Below are 25,180 nucleotides of genomic sequence, written 5' to 3' on the forward strand. Positions count from 1 at the left end.
GCATCCCGACGCATTAGAAGGCGGATGTCAACCAAGGAAATTTGCGAGGGCAATCCAAACGTGCAACAAAGGTCTGTTCACTTGTATCCCCAGTCCAGCTTTTATCCCAGTTGTCACTTGTAAATTTTCGGAGTAGAATCAAGTATATTTTGACTTTGAGACCGTTGTCGTTGTTCCGTCAAAATGGATGTCTAAATTAGTCGCATTGTACTATTAATTAATTGATATTTGTGGCTGTGAACCTACTTGAAAATGGTCACTGAAATGTGATCCTCGTATAAATCTGTATACCTGTCCTCTTTTGGACTTGCTAGCGTTTCGTAACGAGGCTATTTATAGATACACCAACGACATAAAGCCTGGCACGTTACGTTGGAAAATAAGGGTAACTATTCATGACCTAACAACCTTTCGCTAGATTTCTTTCCCTTTATGCCTTTGTTCTTTATTTCCTTGTTGATTTATCCAGCCGTCATGCATTTCGTTTTACATTCATTACAGATTATCTTAATTGTTGGCATCGGTTGTCATGCAAGCCTTTTCCACTTTGTCCTGACGCCGCCGCCACAAACACCACCAGGAACCAACTCGATCCCGCAAACGGAATGGAGGACTTTTAATTCGGATGTTTATAGAATTGCACCTGGCATAACGCTCAGTCCCGTTGAGGCCGGGTTTCTGGCTCATATAGCTTTGGACGATTTCACCACGACGAGAGGACTTTCGAATAAAAAGGCTCCCGCTGCGATGGTAGTAATCCAAGAAGGCGATCAAGTTTTGCTCGCCACTTCCCTCAAAAGTGAAAAGGGACACGTTCTCCAGGGGGTATACTATAAAAAAATCGATCTCGACGTCACGGACTCGATTGACCAAACGCTTGATTCGCTGCAAGCCGAGCCCGGCTGGGAAAGAGGACACTGCAAGAGCGCTGCTTGTGCGGAATTTCATGCTTTCCGGGTATTTGACAGATTACACCGGACGCAACGGTCGACGAGTTTTCATTGGCCTTCCCAACAAGCAGTTATCCACGCGGGTGGCCGAAATGGCTACATTGCCCCATGTGCAGCCAAGGAAAGGCTGGGTTCAATCAACTCCTCTGGCCAGCACTACAAGACATTTGGGTGCATCGACCTCATGCGACGCAGAAACTACCCGGTCTTCACACCCGAGCAATACGAATCTTTCAGGGAAGAGGTGACAAGGCTTATCAACACTCCGGGGGCTAAAGATGAATTGTTGAGAAAGCTCGGCCTGGCTCGTACCTATACGTTCAACAAGCGAAGCATCGACAAACGTCCCCGCATCACAAGACGTCAGCACGCCATGATGCTTAAGAGACTGATTCCCAGCGTCTCCGATGGCCGAAGTCAGTCATAATCTCTTCACGCCGCCTTTTATTTCGTGACTCCCCTCGCATCCTTAAGGACAAAAACCTTTCAGGTGGGAAAGAAGCTCGAAAAGGCCATGCAACTTACAAACTAATATTTACGATGGTGATGTTGAATGTTTTTAATGACAATTTGTGTGTACTGATTCTTAATTTACTATTTGTCTGTCGAGATTTGCACGTTCGAAGGGTTAACCAGTCGGGTGCTTTGACTCAACTCAGAGCTGGATCCCTCTAAACACACTACACACACCTCATGAAACGGGCACTTTTTATCGCAACAGATTAATTAGCTCGAATGAGAAGAAATTAGAATGATAGACGGAAGTTTGCATTTGATTATATTACTTGTATACAGCACCAGCCCGTGTGCATGAAATCGCAAACTGGTGTTATTCCTGTTCCAGGCTGCTAAGAGGTGGCCGAAAAGATGGGTGTTGCTAGGTTAACAACGTTAGAGGAGACAAGGGACTCGACTTTCTCAACGCAGGTTAGATCTTTTACCGGGAGAATAAAAGTATCCTTTCGGATCCAACACCTCCAAGCGGCTTTTGTCGGGGTTTAATTCCGCCATCTTCCCGACAGGGTGCACTGTTGAAAGTCTGCTTTGGGCAGTGAACTTAATGCTACTCTAACAAGCCATCGAGGTGCAGAACGTCCAAAGTATACAAATATTCTAATTTTGGAATCACCCAAAATAGTATATATGCAATTGAATTTTGCCCAGACATGGTAGCGAGTTAATAGCGTTAACACGGGACAATTAATATACATGTTCCCTTTTACCCTAGTAAAAGCATAAATATAGACTAGCATGCACCCTTTTTCACTATGCTCGCTCTAAGAAATAAACTTTTTATCTTTCTAATCATGGATCACGTATATTTTGACTGGGCCGAGACCTGTTATTTTTAGCCCAGAAAAGCATCCTGCATGAACGCGATTATTAACAACATTATATTCATTAAGGAGGATTTCTTTACCGTCAATTGATTTTGGATAAAAAAAGGGATAACTCAAATATTTTAAATAAAAGCCAATTCACAATCCCAATATAAAAGTTCTCGTTTCGCAGATTTAGGATAAGATTTCTACTTTGAATAACGTTTATATTTTAGTTTTTGCAATCAGACTCTCCAAAATATATTATCCAATCGCACGACATTATGCAACTCGCATTTGTTGTCACTTCGGCTCTCCTCGCCAATATCGTCATTCCCGTGCTGGGAGCAGAGTGGGGTTCGCCTTCACTCGTAGTGAAGGAATGCGAAATTGAATATATGGTCCAGGAGGGACAATGGAAAAAAAGGCTGGGCCCCCCAGAAAGATGCGAACCGCCCTGTAAAGTATTTTTGTTGGATAACAGCTTTAGATGGGAAATTCGTTTAGACAAATCCTGTTTATTATTGCCTGTTCCTCCAAACAAACAATGGATCCCTCCCCCATTCCCGTACTCATATTCAGTTTCCGCTATATTAGGCTCCCCGGAATAGTCTGCGGCGGTATAAATTTTGAAAATAGCTGAAGATACGGGGAAGGATATGTTAAGCATGGTTTTTGGCGTTGTTTTGGTAACAATGTCCAATGGATGGTGCCAGACTACTGTACTCTTAGCCAGTTCCGTCTTTGGTGCGTTTTGCACCCATTTAAGAAAAAAAAGTATCAATTGAGATATTTCTTACACTTTACTACCGTACTGCATATGCACACCTCCATACATCATACGCGTCTTTGTTATTCACAGCTCTCAGTACAGTATTTGTACCGCAAGGCGGTCGATTTTAGCTAGACCATCCTGATTGTAAGAAAGACATTCCAAACACTTAGACTATCTGATCCTTAATTTTTCAATCTTAAATTCATGGTATCGATTAATTCGCTCATGTATATGGCTAACGGGGGCGTGGAAAAGAAAGGTAGACACGTCACTGTAAAGATAAAAGAGTATCAATTTCAAATCAGAACGTTGCATTAATCTCTAGTCGAATGAGAATTAGCGAACTTACGCGGGCTATCGAACCAAAATGAAATTTTGCATTTCAAAAACGTAAAAGTTGCAGGCACATTATGGGAACGTCGAAACAAACATCGTCTATTTACACACGAGCGGTTCACGACCTGCGACGGTATTGGTGCTCTACCCGATATCTGGTCCCGATTGAAGGGCCGCTAAACCCGGCGGGGGTGGGATCGGGTTTTTTTTTTTTTTTTTTTTTTTTTTTTAACAATATAAACGACATCAGTCTGCCGTCTCATAGTAATCTGTGGTGTGGTTTTTTACTGCACCTTTGCCGACAAAATTCCTTTGGGTGCCTTGCATCGGGAAGGGTTGAACCCGACTGGTTAGGCTGCCTCTTCTCTAGCCGCCAGTATGCGATTGGCCGCGTCGTGCGACCCAGGCAGCTTACCTGCGCATTTGCTGGTCTTTCGTTTGCTGGTTTTCAGACGTTTGGGGTATTAATCTCCCTTCATGTTAGTATTCAAAGAAATTCCCCCTTCCATTCCCTTCTCCCTCTCTACCTTCCCACATCTGCCTGCCAAAGCTGCACTACAGAACCCATACATTCCTCCAACTCTCATATCGATTATCTGCATCTCGCAAGAAGTCTCACGCATAGAAGTGCCACCATTGAGTATGATTACCGACCGTCTGACCGAAGGCAGTCACGATTTCTCCTTCTCGTCAATCTGGGCTGCCGTCTGGGGCTTCCTCGCCCACGCTTGGACCGCTTTCCGCAACATAATCATCCAACCTCGTCAGGATGCAATCCTTTTCAAATTGCACCCATACCGCACTCGAAACGATCAGCTCTAACCTGTATACTTGTGTTTGGCAGACGTGTGGCCAATTGTTCTTGCCTAGGTCATCACATTCACCCTCATCATGCTTGTCTTCTCCATGGTTGGGTTCGGGCCTTTGGGTCTCGTGGCAGGTGAGTGTGCACTATGGGCCCCCAAGTCCTTTTTGAAATCGCAACATTTGAGCCCCGCGGCTCACTAAAAGGTGATACCACGACACTTCAGGAACCTTTGCGGAACATTGATGCCCGCCGTGGCTCTTTTCGCCTGTTTTGTTGCGTCCGGTATTGCAGCATTGGTGTGGGCTTTTGGGGTAGGGCGGTAGCCTGTGTACGATGCCTCGACAAAGGGACAGGGTCAAAGTGCAGTAATTGGCAAGCTATTTGAAAAGAGAATATGAAACAGCAGAACACTATGTCGAGGTCGTGTTAGGTATCACAGATAGTCGCCTCGGTCTTAAACCTCAAATAACCTGGTTGAACAACGAATGTTCTATTTAGTCTATTGTTCAAGTAGTATATCACAAAGGGAAATGGCCCAGAAGCTATGGAATTGCTGGATGCAACAGAAACCACTGTTATATATTGATCATACAGTCTGTGGTTAATGAAATGAAAACGAAAGATAGAAAGAAACAATCTATTAAAACCTCACGTGTATTACATCTGCAAGAGACCTCGGACGAGTCACGAAAGAACAGGCCCACCGCCATCGAGAAAGAAGAGACATCATGCTTTGTCCTTGAAGGAAATGTAATAACTGGTACATTGCAATTGCCCCAAAGATATTGAACAGGCATCACGCCCAGACCAAGCCGGAATTCATTCACTGGTTGTCAAAGTAGAGGCCGTGGGCGGTGAGGAAATAGTTGGACTCGGCAGTCGGACAGTAGCTGCATCTACCGCCGTTCTCCCCAGCCATCTATCTACCGATTTACCTCATGTATCCAAGTGAGCGTTGCAGACTCTCCTGAGGGCGCCTCAAACGTCACCATCTCACTTCCGATACATGATATGGGTGCATCTGCCAGCGGAGCGGCGACGAGAGCCTGGAAAGTGTATGGATTCACCCGGTGCATGAAGATCCACAAGCTGGGTAGCTCCTCAGGCTCGGCGAGCACGCTGTAGCAGTTGCGTATGTGTGAATCGGTTTTAGATGAGACTCCGTTGGGGCCACCACCTTTTGGTGACCACGCCACTTACCCAGCAAAGGCGAACATCATGAAGAACAGGTTCATCATTCCACCCGACACCTCTTCCGTGCCGATTCCAGCACTTATCAGGAACCCAAAAGTGATGGAGAAAATAAAGGAACCCCAGGTTTTGAGGAACATGGCGATACCGCGCGAGTGAACAACGCCGGTATGCTCCGCATTAATGTAAAGACCCATAGGGAAGTAGAGGAGAATGAAAAAAGACAACACCATAAGCTGGTGCGGTCGTCAGCCTCCCGTAAATCAATAACCATCCCGCAGGTTAATTGCTGGGGAGTTTGTAACCTTCATCTTCTCTCCAAATATTCTGCCCGCCGAGTTCCAGATGATTTCGGCCATCAGAGTTCCGCAGAGAAAAGCGACCCGGGAGTAAATCTTTGTGTACCTCTCTCGAGCTTCATAAAGAGTCCCTTGAGTAATGAACATGGGTGTGGACTGCTCGATGATTTGGCCAGAGACGACAAGAAAATAGACCAAGGCCATCTGGTTGTACAGACCACGCTGTCATCTCTGCGTTTATTTGTGCCAAACCTATAAAGAGGGCCCGAAAATGTTTCATGTCAGCCTTCATTCTTTTGCTCTGCGACACTCTTGCGAGCTGCCTTATTAATCCGAGGAGATCTGTGACTTACGTATCCGGTGGTCATTAAAGTCTTGGACATAATGTATTCCGGCATCCCCCATATTGTTGCAAGATGCGCTTGGTCACAATGTAGATTTGAGTGCTCAAGCCTGCAGCGAACTTGGGTGTCTTCTCGACGGCGCGGTCAGTTGCATTGCTTTTACCTGCCGTTGCGCCAATGCCTCGTGCAAATCCTGCTTGGACTTCTTGGTACTCGGGGCTGTTTCTCCAGATCATGGCTCAGCCCACGTCCTTGGACCGAGACATGGCCGTTGCTCCGGTGAAATCGAGCTTTTATGCGGCAGGGTTGACGCCATCCTTGAATGGAGGTGCTCCGTTGTGTTGGAATAATCGATCAAAAATAGTAGAGTTGCGACCGGCATCGTCAGAGTAAACAGTGCAGCCGCCCCTTGCCCGCAGCAGAAGGCGGTCAAAAGGTTGGAACAAAGAAGCTGAAGGTTGATGGATTGTACAGATGTTGATCTGGCCGTTGGTGTTGAGATTCTCCATCAGGTTGCAGATCGCCCAAGGGGGCTGGCTATCGAGTCCAGACGTTGGTTCGTCAATAAACAGAAGCAATTCCCGTCGTGCATGAAGAGCAGGCATTGAGGATTAAGGAGCAAGCTCGGTTTAAATGAATAGGTCTCTGTACAAAATTGATTTGCCAAATTTGGGCAGTAGACCTTGGCTTTGGTTGTTTGATTGCAAGCTGCGGCTATACACATTGTTGGCGTTTGAAGATGCTTTTTTTAGGTTGCCTAGCAATATGTTATCATGTTCGATCAAAGTATCAAGGTGCAGAGGCAGGTTCAGATTTGATTGGGATGCCGCCTACCAACAATGCGCCGAGAATAAGTCACTCCGTCCCGGCACTTCGCGACAAGCAAGCCATGCAGCCCCATATCCCAGATCCCCCTTTTACGGATTCTGCACAAGGGTGGCCTTCCCTAAATCTCCAAAGAAAACCTCCGGATTCCCGACAAACATAGCCTGCCATACTTTCTCCCCAACCCAGTTGTGGATGGCCTCCAGCTCCGCCGCGGTGTCGACGACAAGCGGCGGCCCCGGAACCAGCCCCTTGTTGGTGCTGTTTACGTGCGGCCAGTCGCTGCCCCAGAGCATGGCGGCGGGCGCGGCCTGGGTCATGGCGGTGACCACTTCCTTCATCAGGTGCACGTCGCCGGGCGACTGCCGGTGCAGGGCGCCAAGCTTTACCCACAGCCTGCCGGCGGACAGCAGGTTTAGCAGGGCCTGGAAGTCGCCGGACGCGCGATCGCTGGGCGTCGCGCTGCCGTTATGTTCGGCGATCAGCCGCAGGTGCGCCAGGGCCGGGTCGTGCAGCAGGCTGTCCTCGAGCGCGGCGAACGTCGCCAGCGGCAGCATCGCCGATACGGCCCACCCCAGCCGCCTGACGCCGTCCAGCTCCGCCGCCGCCCGCAGTAGGCCCTGCACCCAAGTCACGTTGCTGCCCACGTCCCCGGGCCCGTACAGCCGCAGAGCCCTAACGCCCGCCGCGTGCAGCGCGTCGAAATCCGCGGCCGAGGCGTCCTGCACGTCCGTCAGGTCCAGGGTCGCGCGGAAGCTGCGGCCCGGGTACTCGGCGCGCGCGGTCTTCAGAGCGTAAAGGGCGCCTGCCGGGCCGCTGTCGACGGAGGCGCGGACGATGACGATGTTGTCCGTGTACGAGTTTGCGATTAGCGACGACAGGGGTGCTGGCTCAGGGGTGTAGGTCCGGTTGGGCGAGTAAGGGAACTGGCACGGGTTGAGGACGTGCACGTGTGTGTCCCATGCGCCGGCCGGGGGTTTGGCCGAGGGTGAAATGGCGAGCGTCGAGAGAAGAAGTGCGTGGGATCGCATTGTGTTTGCGATGAGCTGGTCTGGATGTTGCTGCTGGGACGACCGATGGACGCTGAGTTGAGGAGTAAGTCATGGCACAATGATGTCAGCCTGGAGACGGGGAACTGCTTGAAAGATTTCGAGGATGACCCCAAATATGCCGGAATAGACTTTTGTGCGCTATAATGCCGGATGCTTATTTACCAGGGTCTTTTATGCCTGGGGGAATAAAGTTTTGACGACGGATTGGATTTATAAAATCACATGCCGTGTTACATGGTCTATCTATTTATCCGGTTGTAGACACAACCCTTGTACTGCTTTTCTTTTTCTTGAAAAAATAAAAAAAATAAAAAATGGAAAATCGGTTGAAAAGGAAAACAAAACATCATACCCACTAGGGCCGTGCAGCGCGATAGTTGAACGTGTAAAATATAAAGATCACAGGTGGAAACCACCGATGCACCATCCACCACCGTCGTTAACGTGCAGCATAAATCCATGGTTGTATAGTCCTAACTATAGTCCAAAATAAATAAATCCCCAATACCAATTAATGGTCATATAAATAAATACACGCTTACTTATCCTAATATTAATGGCAAAATAACAAAAGTTTTTTTTTTCGATTATTTTTTCCGTAAACGTTGATTTTGCACAAAGCCCGAGGGCTACCCAATTCGGGCCAAGCCCGCGAGCCCATGGGCCTACGGGCCCCCGTACCATACCACGGGTCAGTGGGCCGGGCCGGGCCGCGCAGCTTTTCGGGCTTTGGCAGGCCTTACCGTTAAGACATGTGCGGGATGAGCATTGAGTATCTGGGAGGCAATAGCCGCGACGGCGGTGTTGGTGGCAGAGCTCGGGTGAATTGCAAAATGAGAAGTGGCTAGGAGAGATGTTCGAGTGGTTCAGTGAGGACCGGAAGTTCTGCGCGGAGTTCGATGGTTCTGATACTGCACTGGTTCGAAGGCAGCAGGAGATTTTTTTGGCTCGACCCAAGGACAATTACGACAGCTACTCGAATTAACTGCCGATGGCAAACTTCTTTGATGCAACCAGCAAGTGCTTAGGGCTTGTACCTGGTATCTCGGCAGAATGTTATCTAGATTGCAGCTGCGGTCATCTTGTCTAATAAGTCTCATATGGCAAAAAGACAGAGCCAAACCTTGTCGGCCATTCTTCACAACCAGATCCCCCACCTGAGTCGACTTGCCTCGGCATCCCAAGTTCTATAAACAGGTCTTAACCCATCGCATTCTAAGTCATTTGCGACTCGATACCCTGGTTGAGCATCACTCCAAACTCAACCGCTCATGGATGTCAACATTCCAACCCGCGCTTCACCAAGCAACATTTTGTCAATTTTCCTCAACATTACCGAAGTGCGGCACGCCACCTTTGCATTCAGCTGGATGCCAATTGTATGACAACTTTGAGATGCCAAAGTTGTTTTAGATAGGGACGAAAGTGTTGGCAGGCGGTGGCTTCTGCCTGATTTTCTTCGTATATACTCTTTTTTTTAATCGCATCAGATTCAATAACAGATATCCCCCAATTACAATTCAAAGATTGAGAATTCAGATACAGACAAGCGGTAGATCAAGCCCTTCATGGGTGGGATTATGCCAGCTGAGGGAAGATTGCCAGGTGGCTGCGTGCTCTTATAGGTAGCGTTTGAGATTTCCTAAGCAAATTCGTTGGACTCTCGTGCAGTTTGTCTCTTGGAAAATCTACCAAGGCATGTCCTTGTCTTTGCCAGGATTGGCCATGCCAGTCGAATACGGATAGAGCAACAGATTGTGTTTTGGAATTTTCGCATCTCGCATAGCACCCTTCTCCTAGGGTCCCATCCTCGCGCTGTTTTCTCGGCGGCAGCAAGCTGGTTGAGTACCGTTTGTTAAGAGCATCATGACCGAGGCTCTTTATGCTCTCAAGTCTATGTGGACGTACGCCTTAGCAGTGCGAAAAGGAATGCGCCGGCCGGGGGATCGAACGTCCGCAGAGACTTTTGAAGGGGGCACATTGGGGAGCAGCCTCCTTAGTCATGCATGCCAAGCGTATTTACTGCGTAGGCGCGCTATTCGATCCAATTGCAGATCACGAACTGACCCGGGCGACTTTTGTACAGCATGGGGCTGCTCCGCTTGCTAAGCGCCAGTACCTAACTTCAACACCTATCCAAGATCCCTTAGTTCAGGTACGCGCCGCACACAAAGAGCTCTGCCCAGGCATGTAAGAAAAGGCTCGGGAGTTTCGTGCTAACTTCAATCCCGAGATGCTCACATTCGACCGTCTGGTAAGTGATCTGTGCGAAAACTCAATCTTCCTCGAATTGGCCCCAACTACTTGGTGATGGATGCTTATGCACCGTCCACTCCAGCTTCTGCTCGCTTACCAGGCTGCCGCTATCGGATCCAGGGCTTTCAATACCCGCCTGATTGAACTCGTGGCCGTTGCGGTCCATCAGCTTGCCGCCCACGTGTTCAATCTAGATACGAGTGTGCACAAAAGCGCGATCTACTGGACTTTCTTGTCTCCCCTGAGCTGCCCCCCCCCCCCCCCCCCCCAGCAAGAAAACTCTTGTTTGCCCATTCTGACCTCGAGTGACAACATGCCCCGGGTGCATCCGGAGAGCCGATCGAGGAGACGGGCGTGTACCGTGAACTGTATGAGCGCAAGACGCGCGATCTTTTTGAGTATGGAGATTGGCGGAAGAGGGACGTCTGGGACCAGCACAACTTTCCAAGCATGGATGATAGAAATCAAGCTGATTCCAGAGCAGTAGAACTTGAACGGCGATATAACAAACTATGGCGCGAGAAGGAGGGACTCGAGTGAAGGTCATTCGACAATAAAAAGCGATGACGCTTCTTAGAAGTGTGGACACCAATTATTTTACTTTCTCGCGCGCGACAGATATGTGCAATCTACAGGTTCATGAAGCTTGTTCATCCAAGTCTACCGGCATTCTTACGTGATACCCTCTATCAGGCACACGCTTTTATCAATAATTTACCGTTCATGTGGGAGTCTGCAATAAAACTTGCATGACATCTTTACTCACGCACACCAAACTCTACAGTCAAAGTCTTGGCGCCAGCTTCACCTGCTTGACTTCTAGCTCACATTTACTTCGCCAACTTCTCACTTTGACTCTGACCCAAAAACTTAGCTTGGTTGAAACATTGTCATATTTCAGCGACACTCTTGACCCTAGGATATCTTAACTACGCCACAATTCTCAAGAAGTTGTCCCTCGTCAAAAGGATACAAAGCGCTCAGTCCCCAATCACGTTGAGGCTTTTCTATCCTACACACAAGAACCTCAAATCCTTCTTCAGGGCGCTTTGTGAAGACCAGAAACCTTGTGAATTCACCATCCTACAAGATACACTCTCCTTCACTCAGACCGCCGTCACCAAGCGTCTTTAGCAGACCACCCCCAAAATTAACATCGACCAGAACCCATACAATGACACAACAGCAGACCGGAGATGGCCGCATCATTAAGGCATTCCAAAACCCGTCGCGGGCGCCCACGGGGGCCCATAGGCCAAAAAATACCGTAACCCACGGGCCCCCGTCTTATTTGCACGTTGTGGGGCATGTATCTTAACACTAACTTTAGTCCAATAAATACAAACTCCACAGTGAAAGAAACCGCGGGCTCGTGGGCTGTTGGCCCACGGGCTTTTCAAATAAGGTTTCGGGCCCCCATGGGCGGGTTTTGGAATGCCTTACGCATCATCGAGACTCTCGCCGGAACGATGACACTCAATTCAATGGGCCTGCAATGAACAGCAGATTTCTTCAATCCGTCGCCTTATTGGATCAGCTCCTCTGCTGACGGGCTCTGCGCTGGTGGCGTTTGCCCCAGCTACGAGAGTTCATCTGCTCTCCAAGTCATTCACGCCACACTTCAAGCAGTGAGCTAACGTTGCGTACCCCCTGTTCGGCACCCCCCCTGTTCGGCACCCTGAAAATCTAACAACGAAATGCCTACTTTTATAAGCTGATTTAAATATAAAATTATCAACGGACAAAAATACAATCGTTTTCACGCTTCTCCGGTTCATTAACCTCTTCTTCATCAGCTAAAGGTTCCAAATTTTCTATATCCTTTTCCTGCAATCCAATAATGTTCTGTTTGTTAACCAAAAGCTCGTTTGGATCCGGAACTACCCTCCTTCTTTTAACCGGCCGTATTGCCTCCAGTTGTGCTTCCAATAAGCTGATTTTTTGCTGGGCGCTAGCCAAAAGGGTATTTTTAGTTTCGAAGCTTTTTTGGACTTTTGCAAATAAAAGACGTGAAGTAGCGTTGGTTTTGTTGGATTGGGAAAGTTTTTGCAGTTGAAATCGGACATCTCGGGTCGTTTTAGGGGTTTTCCAAATAAGTAAAGACGGGTCGTTAATTTTTTGGGCTGGGCTTTCCGGTGTTTTATCCCTTTGCAAACCGTTGTTTTTATCTTTTATAACGTTGGCATTGCTATTTTTTAACAAAAAAGGGCTTAAAAATGGTTTAACCAAGTTTACCGGCCATAACCCCGTTGTACGCCAACCAGATTGAATGGTTTTTGCTATAAATACTTTTAATTTGGCTTTTCGATAACAAAGTAGGAAATTTCGTTTTCCAATAATTGTTGAACAGCAAAATTGGCTAACAAATCCAAATTGACGTCGATAAGCTTTTTTTAACGGCCCAAAAACCGATAGATCCAATGGTTGGAGAACGTGTGACGAATAAGGGGGTAAATATAGGAGTTAAATATTGTTTTACAAACAAAAAAGCATAAATTCGTCCGTTATATGTGATTCATGGCCATCTAAAACTAATAACCGCTTTTCAGGGGTTAAAGGTTGGGTATACGGAATAAACATTTTTTTTAACTATTCGATAGCCGTTTCGTTATTTGTCCACCCGTTTTCGGTTGCGTGAAATTTCCAATTATCGAAAAGGCTTAAATCCGTCGGAAACCATTGTTGTTGTACGTTTTTTCCCTTAAATATAACAAAGGGAGGGAAGGCAACGCCCGTAACCGATATACATTCGATTATAATCGTCCAACCCCGCGTTCCGGGCTTTTTCCGTTGCAACGGCCGGATCCCGTTAAGCCCTAATACCAGGCCGTTAAATCCTTTACCTTCCATTATACCGGTTTCGTCCATATTCCAACGGTTTTCCGGTTTAATAGCGTTAATAACCGGGTTCGTAATATAAAGCCACCAAGATTTAATTACCTCCGTAATAGCGCCATTAACCCGGGCGTTATTTATTCGACGGGGCTTTTGGGTCTTAAAGATTGGATAACGAGCCAAAAAACGAGTTATCCAACGTTTTCCAAGGCCTTTTGTCTCTCCGGCGGCTTGAAGAATTCGTTCGGCAAAAAAGCGTAATTCTTGATGCGTTGGCGGAAGCCCTAAAGCTGTTTGGGTAAGTATCCAATTAGCCAAATGCTTTTCCTGTTCCGTAGAAAGCCTTTGAAAAGGGCTTTGTGCTTTTTTATAAGCTTGAGAACCTTTAAGTCGATTTTGAAGTGTAGACCTAGGTATTCCCCATTTTCGGGAGGTTTTTGCAATTGGATTGCCATTATTGACGTCGTTAATTGCAGATATAAGCTGTTTTTCAGTATATTGCTTTATTGGAAAATGGAGAATTAAGATTAGAAAAAAGTAAATCCAAAAGTGAAAGATTCATCGAGATATTTATAATAGAAGTTGGAGGATAAAAATAAAAGTGTTGTTATTTTTGGGTGCCGAACAGGGGGGGTGCCGAACAGGGGGTACGCAACGTTATGACTGCGGACCGGAACGGCGGCAACATCCACTTGATCATGGTTTATGAGCCGATCGGTGCCGCAAACATTGGCACCAAGCGTCCAGACCCGTTTGATAAGCTGGTTGATTGGTACCCAGAGGCGAAGACACCTGCGCAGCCTGTGGCTCATTTTTCCAGCAGCTGAGATTGCTGCTTGCGGGAAAGGTCACCTGCACCCTGACCTGGGCCCCCAATGACGAAGATCCAGATGTTGACGACGCGCTCTCAGAGATTGATTTCGGTTGCATCATCAGCGAATTGGTGGTTGGAGTCGCGGTAACCACCCAAGAGGTCGTGGTCATTCCTCAATTCACATATATCATAACCAACGAGGATGGAAACAGGCGGAGTGTGACTTCGTATCACTCCAATTGGCGAACTGCGTAGTAGCAAAAGGACAAGGAGCTGAAGCTCTTTTATGAAGTTGGCAGATTATTTCGTCGACTATATTTTGTTTCACGCATTTCATCAACAGTAAGCTACCATTTTCAGTCTCTTTTGCTGGTATGGCACTTGTAACTGACTGGAGCATTGGAGTATTTAGTTTAAGAAGAAGAATCAGTTTCGTGTCAGCCAGCCATTAGGGACAGGGCATGGAAGGTCTATAGCGATGCATCCATAGGAGGATTATTGGACTGCCCAATGTCGGAGAGACGGGGCAGAAAGGCCTGACCAACTCAGAGCGAAGATCACAGAATTGATAACTGAACATTGGACATTTAAAATTCAAATTGAGCCCAAAACTAGTGCCCCGTGAATGACTAGCCAGAGGGAACAACCTCCGCGCCAGCGGCGCTCAAATGCGCGATTCTATGCACGTCACCAACCAGCACTGACAAACCTAGATTCTGGTTTGTATGTACAGTGAGATAACCATCAAATATCCTAAGGCTGGCAATGACGATGCGATATTCTCTCGTTTTTTTTTCATTCGTTCTAGTCATTATAGGAAACGAAGCAATAACATGTCAATTGTGTTGGTCAGAGCCCAGGTGCTTTCGCGCACCACTGTTGCACTGAACCACGCATGAATACTCGGAACATGCTGAATAAGAGCACCGGATTCCCGGATGGTAACCCAGTGAGTGCTCAAATGACAGCTAGTATCGACAAAGTTTCGAAGAAGCTGCCACATGACATCAACTGGGCGCATGGTTTCATATCGAGAGGTCTTGCAATCCTAGCCATACGAGCGCCATGGTAAAGAATTATTTAAGTTGCAGCAAGTGGGTTCCCTGGAAAGTTAGGTACCTTGTTCCGCTGTTCTCTTCATGGTTTTGAAGCACAAGCTATGATGTAGGTTGCTTTAAACACAACGTCTCTGTTCTGGCATCCTTGTTGGTCTTGGCACGCTGTATCAAGCTTTTTTCTCCAGAGTTACGAGTGGCCAGGCTTGCCAGGAGACCAATAATGCCCAAAGTGACTCGCTCACAGTGCGAATTAAGAGCTGAATCATGGTAGGGCAACCATGACAGCAGTTGCATTGAAAAAATCCGTGTCGCTGGCACGATCTCGTGAGGCAATAAGAGTTGGAATAAAAGAATTCAGAAACTGGGCTTGATCCCTTTGCTTTGGCTAGGCCATTTAGGGGATTTTCCGGTCCCATCTCGATACAGGCCTTGGCGAATGTCAAAACGGGTTGCGATCCAGATCGCCGAGAGAATGCCAAGAGAAACATTTCACACCCGAAATCCGGGCAAGTTGTGTGCATGGGGATGAAAATTTGGGGGGGCCAGACTTACTCGAACATGGCCAGTCACCGCTTGCTTGGGTCGTGCTTGAGTCGATGAGAATGCGCTACCATGAGCCTCACGGTCCGTGCGTATGTATGCTTCTTGCCAAGCTAAAGTTCGTGTGCCTATCTTGTTATGATTGCGCTTCTACGGGATTCTTTACTATTGAGCATCGAGAGGATTTTTAATTCATATGGGTATATATCTTATAGGCTGGCTGAAGTGGTTTCGCAAGAGTTGCCCCGGATTAATTTTTGTTGAAGCTGACCTGGTGCAGCCGGCTCCCCTGAGCCCGGCCAATGTCCATGACTACGAGGATGCCAACGCTGTTGGTGTCAACGATGGTGACGACTGCTAATTATCGCAGTCTCAGAGGGCCGCTTCTACATACTAGGTCAAAAATCCATTCCCGGGGCCCTGGGCGAACAATACCGAGTCATCGCATGGTTCAGAGTCAAACTTTGGAGCTTCCAGAGACTGATAGACAGCCACTGGATGCATGAGGGCTCTACTGTTTTTAGTTCAAAAATTTGTAACCCTTCTTTTCCCGTTCAAGCCTCGGAAATACACTTCACATTCAATCCTTACTCGTGCTTGTAGCTCAGGTTTACGACTCATCCAGAACCAAGGGGTAGGAAGATCATACTGCAACATGCTGGTTTTGGAGCCAGGGGGTGACAGAATGACAGTTATTGAAGGACACGCGCAAGACTAGGTACCCACCAAGGCCACAAATTTCGAACCCGTCAATAGCACATCTGCTGCTGTCAAGCTGACAAGGTCCTACTGTAATGCATATGTATGATGTATAAACAGATTTAAGGTCACAATATTCTCGTGTACCAAAACAGGTTACAGTGAGAAAAGGTCCACTTTACTAACCACATAAGCTCAGGTAACAAACACATCAGACGAGGCTTGTTGCGAATGTGTTTTGCAAACCCATCGGGTAATCCGTAAGTCAGTGTCCAACAATAGAAAGCTTATGTGAAAATGCGACGGTAGCTTAACATCTCTGTATAGCAAGCGGTGGATTATAAAACTATGCAATCTCTTGCATGAGACGCCCATCACGGTCTTTAGTTTTCAACCACACTCTCTTTCATTTCGCTGGGCGTATGTCTTAGTCCTTCTCTACTACCTACCCATTTCATTCGCTGTGCGTATGTCTTAGTCCCTCTCTAATACCTGCGTATTTCATTCGTTTCTCATCACAAAAGATCGTCAACATGCGTTCATCCACGATCATTCTCATTCCTTTTTTCCTTTTCGCTGGCCTGGGTGCTGCCGACCAGGGGACTGATCCAGAGCCCGATTTCCAAGGCTCTAAGACGGGAGGCATCTGCTGCAGCGCCAACGTCGTTACGGATCCCTCCGGCTATTGCTCTTTCCTCCAGCTAAACTCTTACTGCGTAAGTTACAGTCTTCTTTTGATTGAATTAGGACAGTCAATGTACCGGTAGGCTTAATCTAACCTTTCTTTTTTTTCTTTCTTAGTGCGGTGGCTATTGGGATAACAGACCGAAAAGTAAACATATTAAGGGTGGTTGTGACTCGCTCCCGGACTTCCCAGCGGGACGACAAGTTGTAGCCTATCCCCCCAACGGCGGCGCAGATTGCACCACAGGTACACATCACGGATTTATTGGATGTGTCTCCCGTTGAGCAGACGGTTGGGTTTTGTAGACGCTGTCAAGGAACAATAGGACGCCAACATGTACAACAGAAAGCTGCGCTACTCTAACTAGTATTTGTTTAATGCAAAGCGCGTTTATCACTATCTGTCTTGGCTGTCAATTTGCTATCTCTAATTAAATTATGGTTCTACAATAATCTGGGGTTGGAATATTTAACACGTGCATTATCTAATTTCCATCCCACACGGTCGAGACTAGATAAACATCCAGACTGCCTTGTTCGCTGGTGGTTGTAAATAGTCATGGATATTGCGACTGACAGGATGAAAATAGGAACAAACCTGCATTGTAACATGGTCGTAAAGATGTATCCCAGGGGTTCTAAGATTGTGAAACGCCAAATGTCTCTCTAAAAGTACTAGTCAGTGGCTAAAGTGTCACTGGAGAATACAGAACCCAGCAAAATCCCAGTTTGTACGATCCTTGCATAAGGTGTGGAATGATTGGAACGTAACTAAATATCCGCGAAAATCAAAAATACCAAATGCAAAAGTTTTTGAAAAAAAGGATTGAATAACGAGAAGCAACAGAAGCTGGTATTACGGTAGTGGGCCTGATAAAGGATTTACGTAGCAGTACTAGCAGCAGCGACCTAATGGCATGTTATCCAGACTCATGGCCAATGATAGCCTCAAGGGCTATGGGGACTCATAAGCTTTGCTAGAGTAAACCTTAATTCGTTAAGAGGAGCCGCTATCTTATCAAGTGTACTATTATGGTTATGTTGACGTGTGAATTGCAGCCGGCATGGCATGTACGAGTAAGTTGTTGCAGAGTCTAGGTATCTGCGTATCATAACCAGGGGAATGTGTGTAAAATTGAAATTAGCAGTCCCTTTCATGCAACAACGCCTTTCTTCAAAATATAATTGGCAGCCTAATTTTTGCCCAGTATCATTTCTTTTGCTTCTCCTCTCCACGCTACTCTAGCACTACCCTGCCGAACGAAAGACTTCGGCTTACTTGAAATCCATTTCGGTTTTAATTTGCCGTGGGCTGCGTGGCTTGCGAGAGGCCGAGCAGATAAATCCACATCGAAAAGGGGGGGGTTCTTATATCTCAAAAGAATTCCGATTGGTCTTGAATGGCTTCGCGCCCTTATACTAGGGAGATAAATGCAAGGAGATGTTGGCCACTTATTACTTTGTATTATCATAAACTAGACGTCAAAATCAGAATCATATTGGCTTTCCGTTGTCGGTTAAGATCATTGAAACTCCCCACAGTCTAGGTGTTGTCATGTCTTGTCATCTCAATTAAACTCGCATGGCCTTGCGCCCTTGGTTAAAACGACTCGTTGATGACCAGGCAACTAGGGGAATCATATTTGAATTGCATCAACCCTATGATTAAACAATGAGCGTCATTTGTGCACTACAGAGAGATAGGTTGTGAGCGAATCGTAGAAGAATATCTCCCCGAGAGCATCAGCGAGACATGTCGTTGGCTGAGATACTATCGAAAGGTTGAAACTCTTCGCAATGGAACTTGCTTCAAACTGAACCGGGCTGTTATCTTGATACAGGCCGCAAACTCGTCATGTCAATGGGACGCATGACAAGCGCATCCCTGCCTAAGCCTGGGCATATGCAAGGTGGAATGACCGCCCCCAACCGCCATTCTTAAATACGATAAGCTGTTGGGCTATAGCGAAATGCATTTGAATATTTGGAAATCTTCTCTGAGTAAATCACGTTGATGATACCTCTCATGAATGTTATATTGGCTCGTGGTTGGGTGGTCATCAAAATGGATAATTGGATACAGGTGTCGCCTCATGGTTGCAGTAGTACAACATTAGAATGACAGTTGTCAATGGCTAATTTATATTCAAGTCTGACCAGTTTGGTTCTCAACTCATTTACCTTCATACAATACCACTCAAATCAGTTTTGGGCAACTCGTCGATCGTGCATTGGTTTGTTTCATTCTTTCACCCGTGAATCAAAAACTCCCTCCTCTAAGTTGAGTCTTTGCTGGCAATGAATCGTGGCACATCCGAGACCAGCCCTTGGACGAAGAATTGACAGTCAAAATGACCAAGTGGACAGACAAGACACTCTATGGTGGCGTGACGCTATGGTGGTTTTCAAGGCTAAAGTAATACAGACTCTGTTACTATTGACTTTATGGCTCGAGAAAACAACAAGTTCAAGAGATAATTAAAAACGAACTCCAACGTGTTAGGAGTCTCGAGGAGGAAGGTTTGCAATGGGAATCCGCGATGAATACTAGGAAATAGCAAGACAAGAAGAGAAACCCATTATGGCAACCCAAGCGTGTGATAATGATATGTCGCCACTTGCATCCCCGCTCCAGCATGTCAAAATTTGGCTGGTGGATAGGTACCTAGCCACAAAAAGTAGCTAAATGCTACCACGGCCACAGCTGAGAGCTCTTCAATGCTATTATTTTTAGGTACAAAAGAAGGGCGTGGTTGGCAGCATTAAGCCATGGCGCTCATTTTCGCTTGACTGCGTTTGGGGCACCCAAGCAAAGGGATGCACACAACGCCCTCGTTCCCCCCCCCCCCCCCCCCCCCCCCCCCCCCCCCCCCCCCCCCCCCCCCCCNCCCCAAAGGTCGCGCTCCAGAACTTTCCTTAGAACGGAACCAAGTCGTTTCATGTTTCTTCTTCCCTTCCAGGTTGGCACTAGCGGCACGATTCGCCGACGACCACATGGTTTGCTGCAGCTGAGATTGAGAGCACAGACCTCTTTATCTGCAGACCCTAGCACAATATCAATCTGGTGTGGCAACGTTCAAAAGTGATGCGCAGTGGAAAAGCTGATAGATAATCAACCGGCCTTTTTCTTCTTCTTTTTCTTCTGAGGCGTTTTCCATCCCTTGCCTGGAATTTTCTTTAGCCGGAAATGGCAGTTTAATAAGAAAAAAAATGCCAACCCCCCACCGTCTCCGCCCAATGCAATTGTTGCTATTGTTACGGAAAAATGTGAAAAAGTCCCACCGATCTCTCAACCACGCTGATGTGAATCCTTGGCGCCGAGGAGGGCAAAAGAAACCGTGATAAAATTTGCCATGTCCGAAGCGGAATTAAAGGGGACATAAAGGGCGGCAGCAGGTCGCCCCTTGCGTCACTAATTCTTTTGTTCGATTTTCAAGAAAGCACTGACAGCAGACAACAATCTTTGGGTATACCCCCTCTGGGCCCTCCCTGCCCATCTTCAGAACTTGTTCTTCTGTTTGTCGCTCGATCGCTGATCCCCCACACCACGGAGAAAAAAAAAACCCACATGGCTCACTCACAAACCCTCACCGAGCAGCAACATCGCTGGTCCGCCTTGACGCCCCTCGACGGCGTCAAGGCGGCCGCCGCTCCCAAAGCACTCCTGACGAGGACGGTGATCCCTACCAAGGTCGCTGAACACAACGACGTGGCGCTTCTGGTGGCCAGACTACGCCAAAGAGGGCTGCAGGTGTACATTACAGATGGCGTCTCGCTGCCACCCGAGGCCGCCATGCATGATCGTGCCGCGCCCATACCTGCCATCGTCGTGTCGCCCGTCAGCGAGTATGGCGTGTCCGAGACGCTGCGCCTGCTAAAGGATGCCCGCTTGTACGGCCGCCTTCCCGTGTCGGTCAAAAGCGGCGGGCACGGCTACTTCAACGGCGCATCTTGCGACGGCGGCCTCATGATCAACCTCGCCGGCATGACCAAGCGCCGCGTCAACGGCGACATTTTACACATCGAACCCGGCTGCGTCCTGGGCCAGACGATCCACACCCTGGTGACCGCACGCAAGGCGGTACCACACGGCGACTGCTTCGGTGTCGGTGCCGGTGGACACTTCCTCACCGCCGGCTGGGACCTCATCCTGGGGCGAAAGCACGGTTTGGGCTGCCAGTCGGTGATCGGCGGGAGGATCGTCCTATGGGACGGCACCGTCGTCGACGTGAGCGAGGAGTCGCACCCGGAGCTGCTGCACGCCATGCGGGGTGGTGCCGCGGCGGGCGCCGGCGTGGTGATCGAGATCCGGCTACGGGTGATGGACGAGCCGCCGCGGGCGACGTGGCGCTTCACACGCATCACACGCGCACAGCTCAAGAAGTGCGCGGCACAGGGTGCCTTTCGCAAAGCATACAGCCTGCCGCGGGACGTGTCCGTGTCGTTCCGCTTCCACTTCGAGCCGGACCAGGTCGAGCCCGTGGCGTCGCTCAACGTCGTCAGCCTGCTGTCTGCAGCCGAGACGGTGGCGCTGGTGCGCGAGCACATGGGCGCCGAGGTGGCGTCCCTCGTCGACGGCGACATGTCTGCCTGGAGGGAAAAGACCCTGCTGGACCTGCGCATGCTGCCGGCCTCGGACTTTTTGGCTGCCAACCCGGGCATGCTGGGCGAGGTGACGGCGACGGCGCTGCACGCGGACCCGCTGCTGTACTGGAAGCCGACGTCCTCGGCCCGCGAGATGGCGAGTTCCTACTTTACCAGCGTCTCCAACTGGGTGATACCAGAGTGCGAGGACGCCCTGCTGCGCATGTATGACTTGTTTTATACCGTGCGCTACTCCCCCGCCCGCTCGCGCATGTACGCCCTCATCATCCAGGGCGGCGGCGCCATGACCGACATGCAGGACAGCTGCAGCATGCCTCTGGGCCGTGCCCTGGCCCGCTTTGAGCTGCATTGGGACAACCCGGAGAAGAATGAGCGTTGGTCGCGTCGGTTCACGGACAAGGTGTTGGGTGTCATGGGCTCCGTGGCAGACCCAACCGTCTCCAGGCCCTACCGGGGAGACATATGGCTTGCGTCACAGGCTGGGGATGCGGAGCTGGATCGCATCTTCCAACTGTATGATAGGCGGTTCGCGTGATGAGGGTGATTATGAATCGGCAACGGCGTAGGTAGGAGTTTTCGGCGGCCTGGTGTTTAGTGAGTGCTTGTTAGGGCGGTCGGGATTGCTTTTGGTTTGGGGTTACGAAACTTGATGTGAATTTATTATGATTGCATTTAGTATTGCAGCTTTGTGAAATCGTGCCCGATGGCATGCATAAACGGAACTTGTTCTTTGCTAGAAATGTAACGACAGGGCCCTTATAAAGTGCTGTCTCTTTCACTTCAAAACTATTATGTAAGTTCTCTGATTAATGACCAAATGAAGGAGTTCCTAGCAGCTAAAGCCATCAACTTGATCAAACTCTGATTAAAACCTGGCGGTAGAGGTTGAGATTCAGAGACGTTTGGGGGTGAGGTTGAGTGGGCTTGACGAACGTAAAGAAGTGGCAAAGATAGACTGGGATGACAGATAGCCTGGAAAGACACATATATAACGACACCCAGGAGAGGAAGATGGATATGAATAATAGTGAACAGGTCAGTAAGCTCGACTTTGACTAGCCACTAGTGACCCGTGGCGAATTTCTTATTTTCTTATATTATAGTCTATGCTCTATAGCGCTAGCTGTGGACAGTATCCTGCCTGAACCTTTTCAGTCAAAGTGGAATCCCAGTGATGTTACCTAGATATTACCGGCGCTGTGGTCTGCCACCGCCAAGACCTTTTAAAAACTGATCTTGCGTAGCGTTGTCAGCCGCACCGGACCAACCAAGCCATGCTCCTGCCAGTCCACGGTCGTATAGAATTGAGGCACATTCGGCCCCTGACCAAAGTTCTTGACGCTGTCAACCCTCGCCTTGACCGCGTTGAACAGCGTCGACGCGACCTCGACCCGGATCGAGTTTTGGCCAGCGACGACGTACTGCGAGATGTCGACACGGGCTGCAGACACGTCCACCGCCGGCAGCTGCTTGTCGTTGACCCAGGCCCTCATGGTGTTGAGGACCGGGCCAAAGTCGATCACGGTCATGACCTCATCGCTAGACAGCTGGCGGATCTCTGGCTGTGTGAAAGTGGCCGTGTAGATGCCGACGCCAGAGACGTTCTGCGCCGCCGGGATCCGTGACCATGGAACCAGAGTGTCTTGCGAGCCGAGGTTGAGTAATTGCTTGTCGGAGGCCGAGCTTGCAGCGTCGGGACCTGGGACCCACGACTCGAGCGTCAGGTTCCAGGGTCCTACTTCAAATGAAGGTAGAGTTGCGTTGGTGCCGTTCGTGAGGGCCGATATCTGGTGCGTGCCACCGTTGGACAGGGTGACGGATCCAGCAGCGCCGTCGGACACGGCGACAGATATCTTCCCGTCCGGGCTGTAAAACGCCTCGGCGACGTTTTCCGAACTTATTGTGACGTGGTCTCGAGGCTCGGCTGCGGGAGCAAAAGCGAGAATGGTAGTCTGGCCTTGCTGCAGCGACACGCTCAGACTTACCCTGCCCTCAGACCTTCCATATATAGCGACGGGTTCTTGGGTGCCGGTCCAGGCGTCGAGCTTGCTGGGTACAAGGTCGTTGCTCGCCTCGACGCTGACGTTGAAGGCTGCTGCGGGTCCATTGTTATAGAGAAACACGTAGTTGGAAGCCCCGTCTGCTCTCCAAGTCGTGTGCAAGGTCTGGGTGGAGCTTGTAGGAGACGTCTGGACTCGAGGCTTGACTGACAGTTCTTGCAGCGCTTGAACCAGAGAGCCGGGCGAGTCGATGAATTTGAGGTTGGCATGTCCCGCCGACTGGACTTCTGCGATGGCCCTTGTTACGATATCTTGACCGACGGCTCCGATGGTGGTGTTTGGAAGGGATCCGATAACGACAATGGGCAGACCCGCCTTTGCGAATTCGACTAGTTTTGTGGACGCCTCGGGGGAGATGAACTCTTGTTGGTCGAGGATGAGAGCTCGGTATCCTGAACCGGTTGGGTCGAGTAAGTCTCCCTGAACTGTGGCATTTTCACTGGCAAAGTTGGCTGGTGAAAGGTATTCATAGGAAAAGCCTGTTGATTTTCTAGAGTCAGTCTATGCAGCAGGAACAATCAATGCGGGGCGAGTTGAACTGAATAGTAAACGTACCATTTGCCCGTAGATCCGTGCCATTGTGAGAGACCGTGGTCAAGTATGGGTCTTTGTACATGTAAAAGGCCAAATCCCTCTTGGCCACCCCCAGTTGCAGGATGTGTTGGTTCCTGGCCGTGTAGTTCATCATCTCGGGCATGTACTTCCAGGCCGGCTGTTTCGGACCCCAAATCTCCGAGTAGACGTACTGGAATGGTGTGTATCCCGGCCACGTCGTCTCGGGCTGCTCGCCGCCATATGGCATACCGTGAATCACCATGAGGTTAACTCCGCCTGCGAATGCCTCGTTGAAGAGCCGAAGCAGAGACGGCACCGACTGGCTATATGCACCCGACTGGACTGCACCGATTTCCGTTGAGATTACGTTTCGTCGTGCCAGGTGCGCCGGTCCAGTGAATTGAAGCATTTCGTCAATGTCGGTAAAGGCAAGAGATTCAAGCTCGGGCCCGGCGACCACGGGAATGGCGGCGAGCATGTCCACGGGGATATTGTAAGCCACCTGGCAGGAGTGAGATAGGCCGAGCGACTGAGCCCAATCCCCCAGCGCCTGAAGATACTCCATGTAGCCTTCATTAAGGGTCAGGCGGTAGTCCTGGAGGTATTTGGCCTGGGAGGGATCCCCAGAACCCTCCAGGTAATATGTGGTATTGTAGGGTGCTTCGTGGCTCATGAACGAAGTCGACTTGTCAAACATCAGGGGCAGATACTTGACTGGATCATAGCCTCTTGCCTTCTTGAACTTTTTAACAAAGTCCGAGGACCAGTAGAGAGAAGCCTGAATTTCCATACTGTCTTCCCACGAATGCTGCCCGACATTTTTGAGCAGTTCGCGAATTTCACTGTTCAGGATGTTCTGCTCCCAGAATTGCGACACGAGCTTTGCTCCCGCTGCGCTAAAGTGGTCCGTCACCCACGAGCCATTGGCGATGACATCGGAGGGAATTCCCACCGCTGACCTCTGGTTGGTGTAGCGCTCATAGGTGGCAAACAAGACGTACTCGTCGTGGTCCGTTGGAGCTTGCCAAGTTAGCCTTCCATTTGTGACATTGGCCGAGAGGTCAACAAGGGAGTCTTCGACCAGGGCCACAGAGCTGCCTGACTGGTTTGCTATTTTTGGTGATGAATCATGTGTCAGATTTAACCCAGGAAACGTGGGTGCGGGGGGGGGGGGG

The 25,180-nt window shown here is 49.0% G+C and overlaps 7 protein-coding genes across 7 annotated transcripts in view; 4 read left to right on the forward strand and 3 right to left on the reverse strand.

Moving 5' to 3' along the window:
* Positions 1–3,915: 3,915 nt before the first annotated feature.
* PgNI_02503 (uncharacterized protein) lies at positions 3,916–4,573 on the forward strand (the record flags this gene model as incomplete). Its single annotated transcript, XM_031122568.1, has 3 exons — positions 3,916–4,143; positions 4,225–4,320; positions 4,347–4,573. Exons 2-3 carry the CDS (start codon positions 4,272–4,274, stop codon positions 4,571–4,573), a joined length of 276 nt encoding a protein of 91 aa, XP_030987102.1. The 5' UTR covers positions 3,916–4,143; positions 4,225–4,271.
* A 538-nt stretch (positions 4,574–5,111) lies between these two features.
* Positions 5,112–5,576, reverse strand: PgNI_02504 (uncharacterized protein; the record flags this gene model as incomplete). The annotated part of the gene is made up of 2 exons (XM_031122569.1): positions 5,112–5,307; positions 5,389–5,576. The coding sequence occupies 2 exons, from the start codon at positions 5,574–5,576 to the stop codon at positions 5,112–5,114; spliced, it is 384 nt and encodes a 127-aa protein (XP_030987103.1).
* Positions 5,577–6,939: 1,363 nt separating this feature from the next.
* PgNI_02505 (uncharacterized protein) lies at positions 6,940–7,878 on the reverse strand (the record flags this gene model as incomplete). The annotated part of the gene is made up of 1 exon (XM_031122570.1): positions 6,940–7,878. One exon carries the CDS (start codon positions 7,876–7,878, stop codon positions 6,940–6,942), a length of 939 nt encoding a protein of 312 aa, XP_030987104.1.
* Positions 7,879–13,649: 5,771 nt separating this feature from the next.
* Positions 13,650–15,763, forward strand: PgNI_02506 (uncharacterized protein; the record flags this gene model as incomplete). Its single annotated transcript, XM_031122571.1, has 3 exons — positions 13,650–13,754; positions 13,838–14,023; positions 15,683–15,763. The coding sequence occupies 3 exons, from the start codon at positions 13,650–13,652 to the stop codon at positions 15,761–15,763; spliced, it is 372 nt and encodes a 123-aa protein (XP_030987105.1).
* Positions 15,764–16,634: 871 nt separating this feature from the next.
* On the forward strand, positions 16,635–17,070 carry PgNI_02507 (uncharacterized protein; the record flags this gene model as incomplete). Its single annotated transcript, XM_031122572.1, has 2 exons — positions 16,635–16,817; positions 16,903–17,070. 2 exons carry the CDS (start codon positions 16,635–16,637, stop codon positions 17,068–17,070), a joined length of 351 nt encoding a protein of 116 aa, XP_030987106.1.
* Positions 17,071–20,353: 3,283 nt separating this feature from the next.
* Positions 20,354–21,925, forward strand: PgNI_02508 (uncharacterized protein; the record flags this gene model as incomplete). Its single annotated transcript, XM_031122573.1, has 1 exon — positions 20,354–21,925. The coding sequence occupies one exon, from the start codon at positions 20,354–20,356 to the stop codon at positions 21,923–21,925; it is 1,572 nt and encodes a 523-aa protein (XP_030987324.1).
* Positions 21,926–22,496: 571 nt separating this feature from the next.
* PgNI_02509 (uncharacterized protein) overlaps positions 22,497–25,180 on the reverse strand; it is a gene marked incomplete at its 5' end in the record, with an annotated part of 3,436 nt that continues 752 nt past the window's right edge. The window contains 2 exons of the mRNA XM_031122574.1: positions 22,497–23,929; positions 24,006–25,115. Of these exons, the coding sequence (XP_030987325.1) occupies positions 22,614–23,929; positions 24,006–25,115 (2,426 nt within the window). The 3' untranslated portion in view covers positions 22,497–22,613. The remainder of the gene's footprint in view (positions 23,930–24,005; positions 25,116–25,180) is intronic.

Source organism: Pyricularia grisea, assembly GCF_004355905.1.
Source record: "Pyricularia grisea strain NI907 chromosome Unknown Pyricularia_grisea_NI907_Scaffold_1, whole genome shotgun sequence".
Classification (NCBI taxonomy): Eukaryota; Fungi; Ascomycota; class Sordariomycetes; order Magnaporthales; family Pyriculariaceae; genus Pyricularia; species Pyricularia grisea.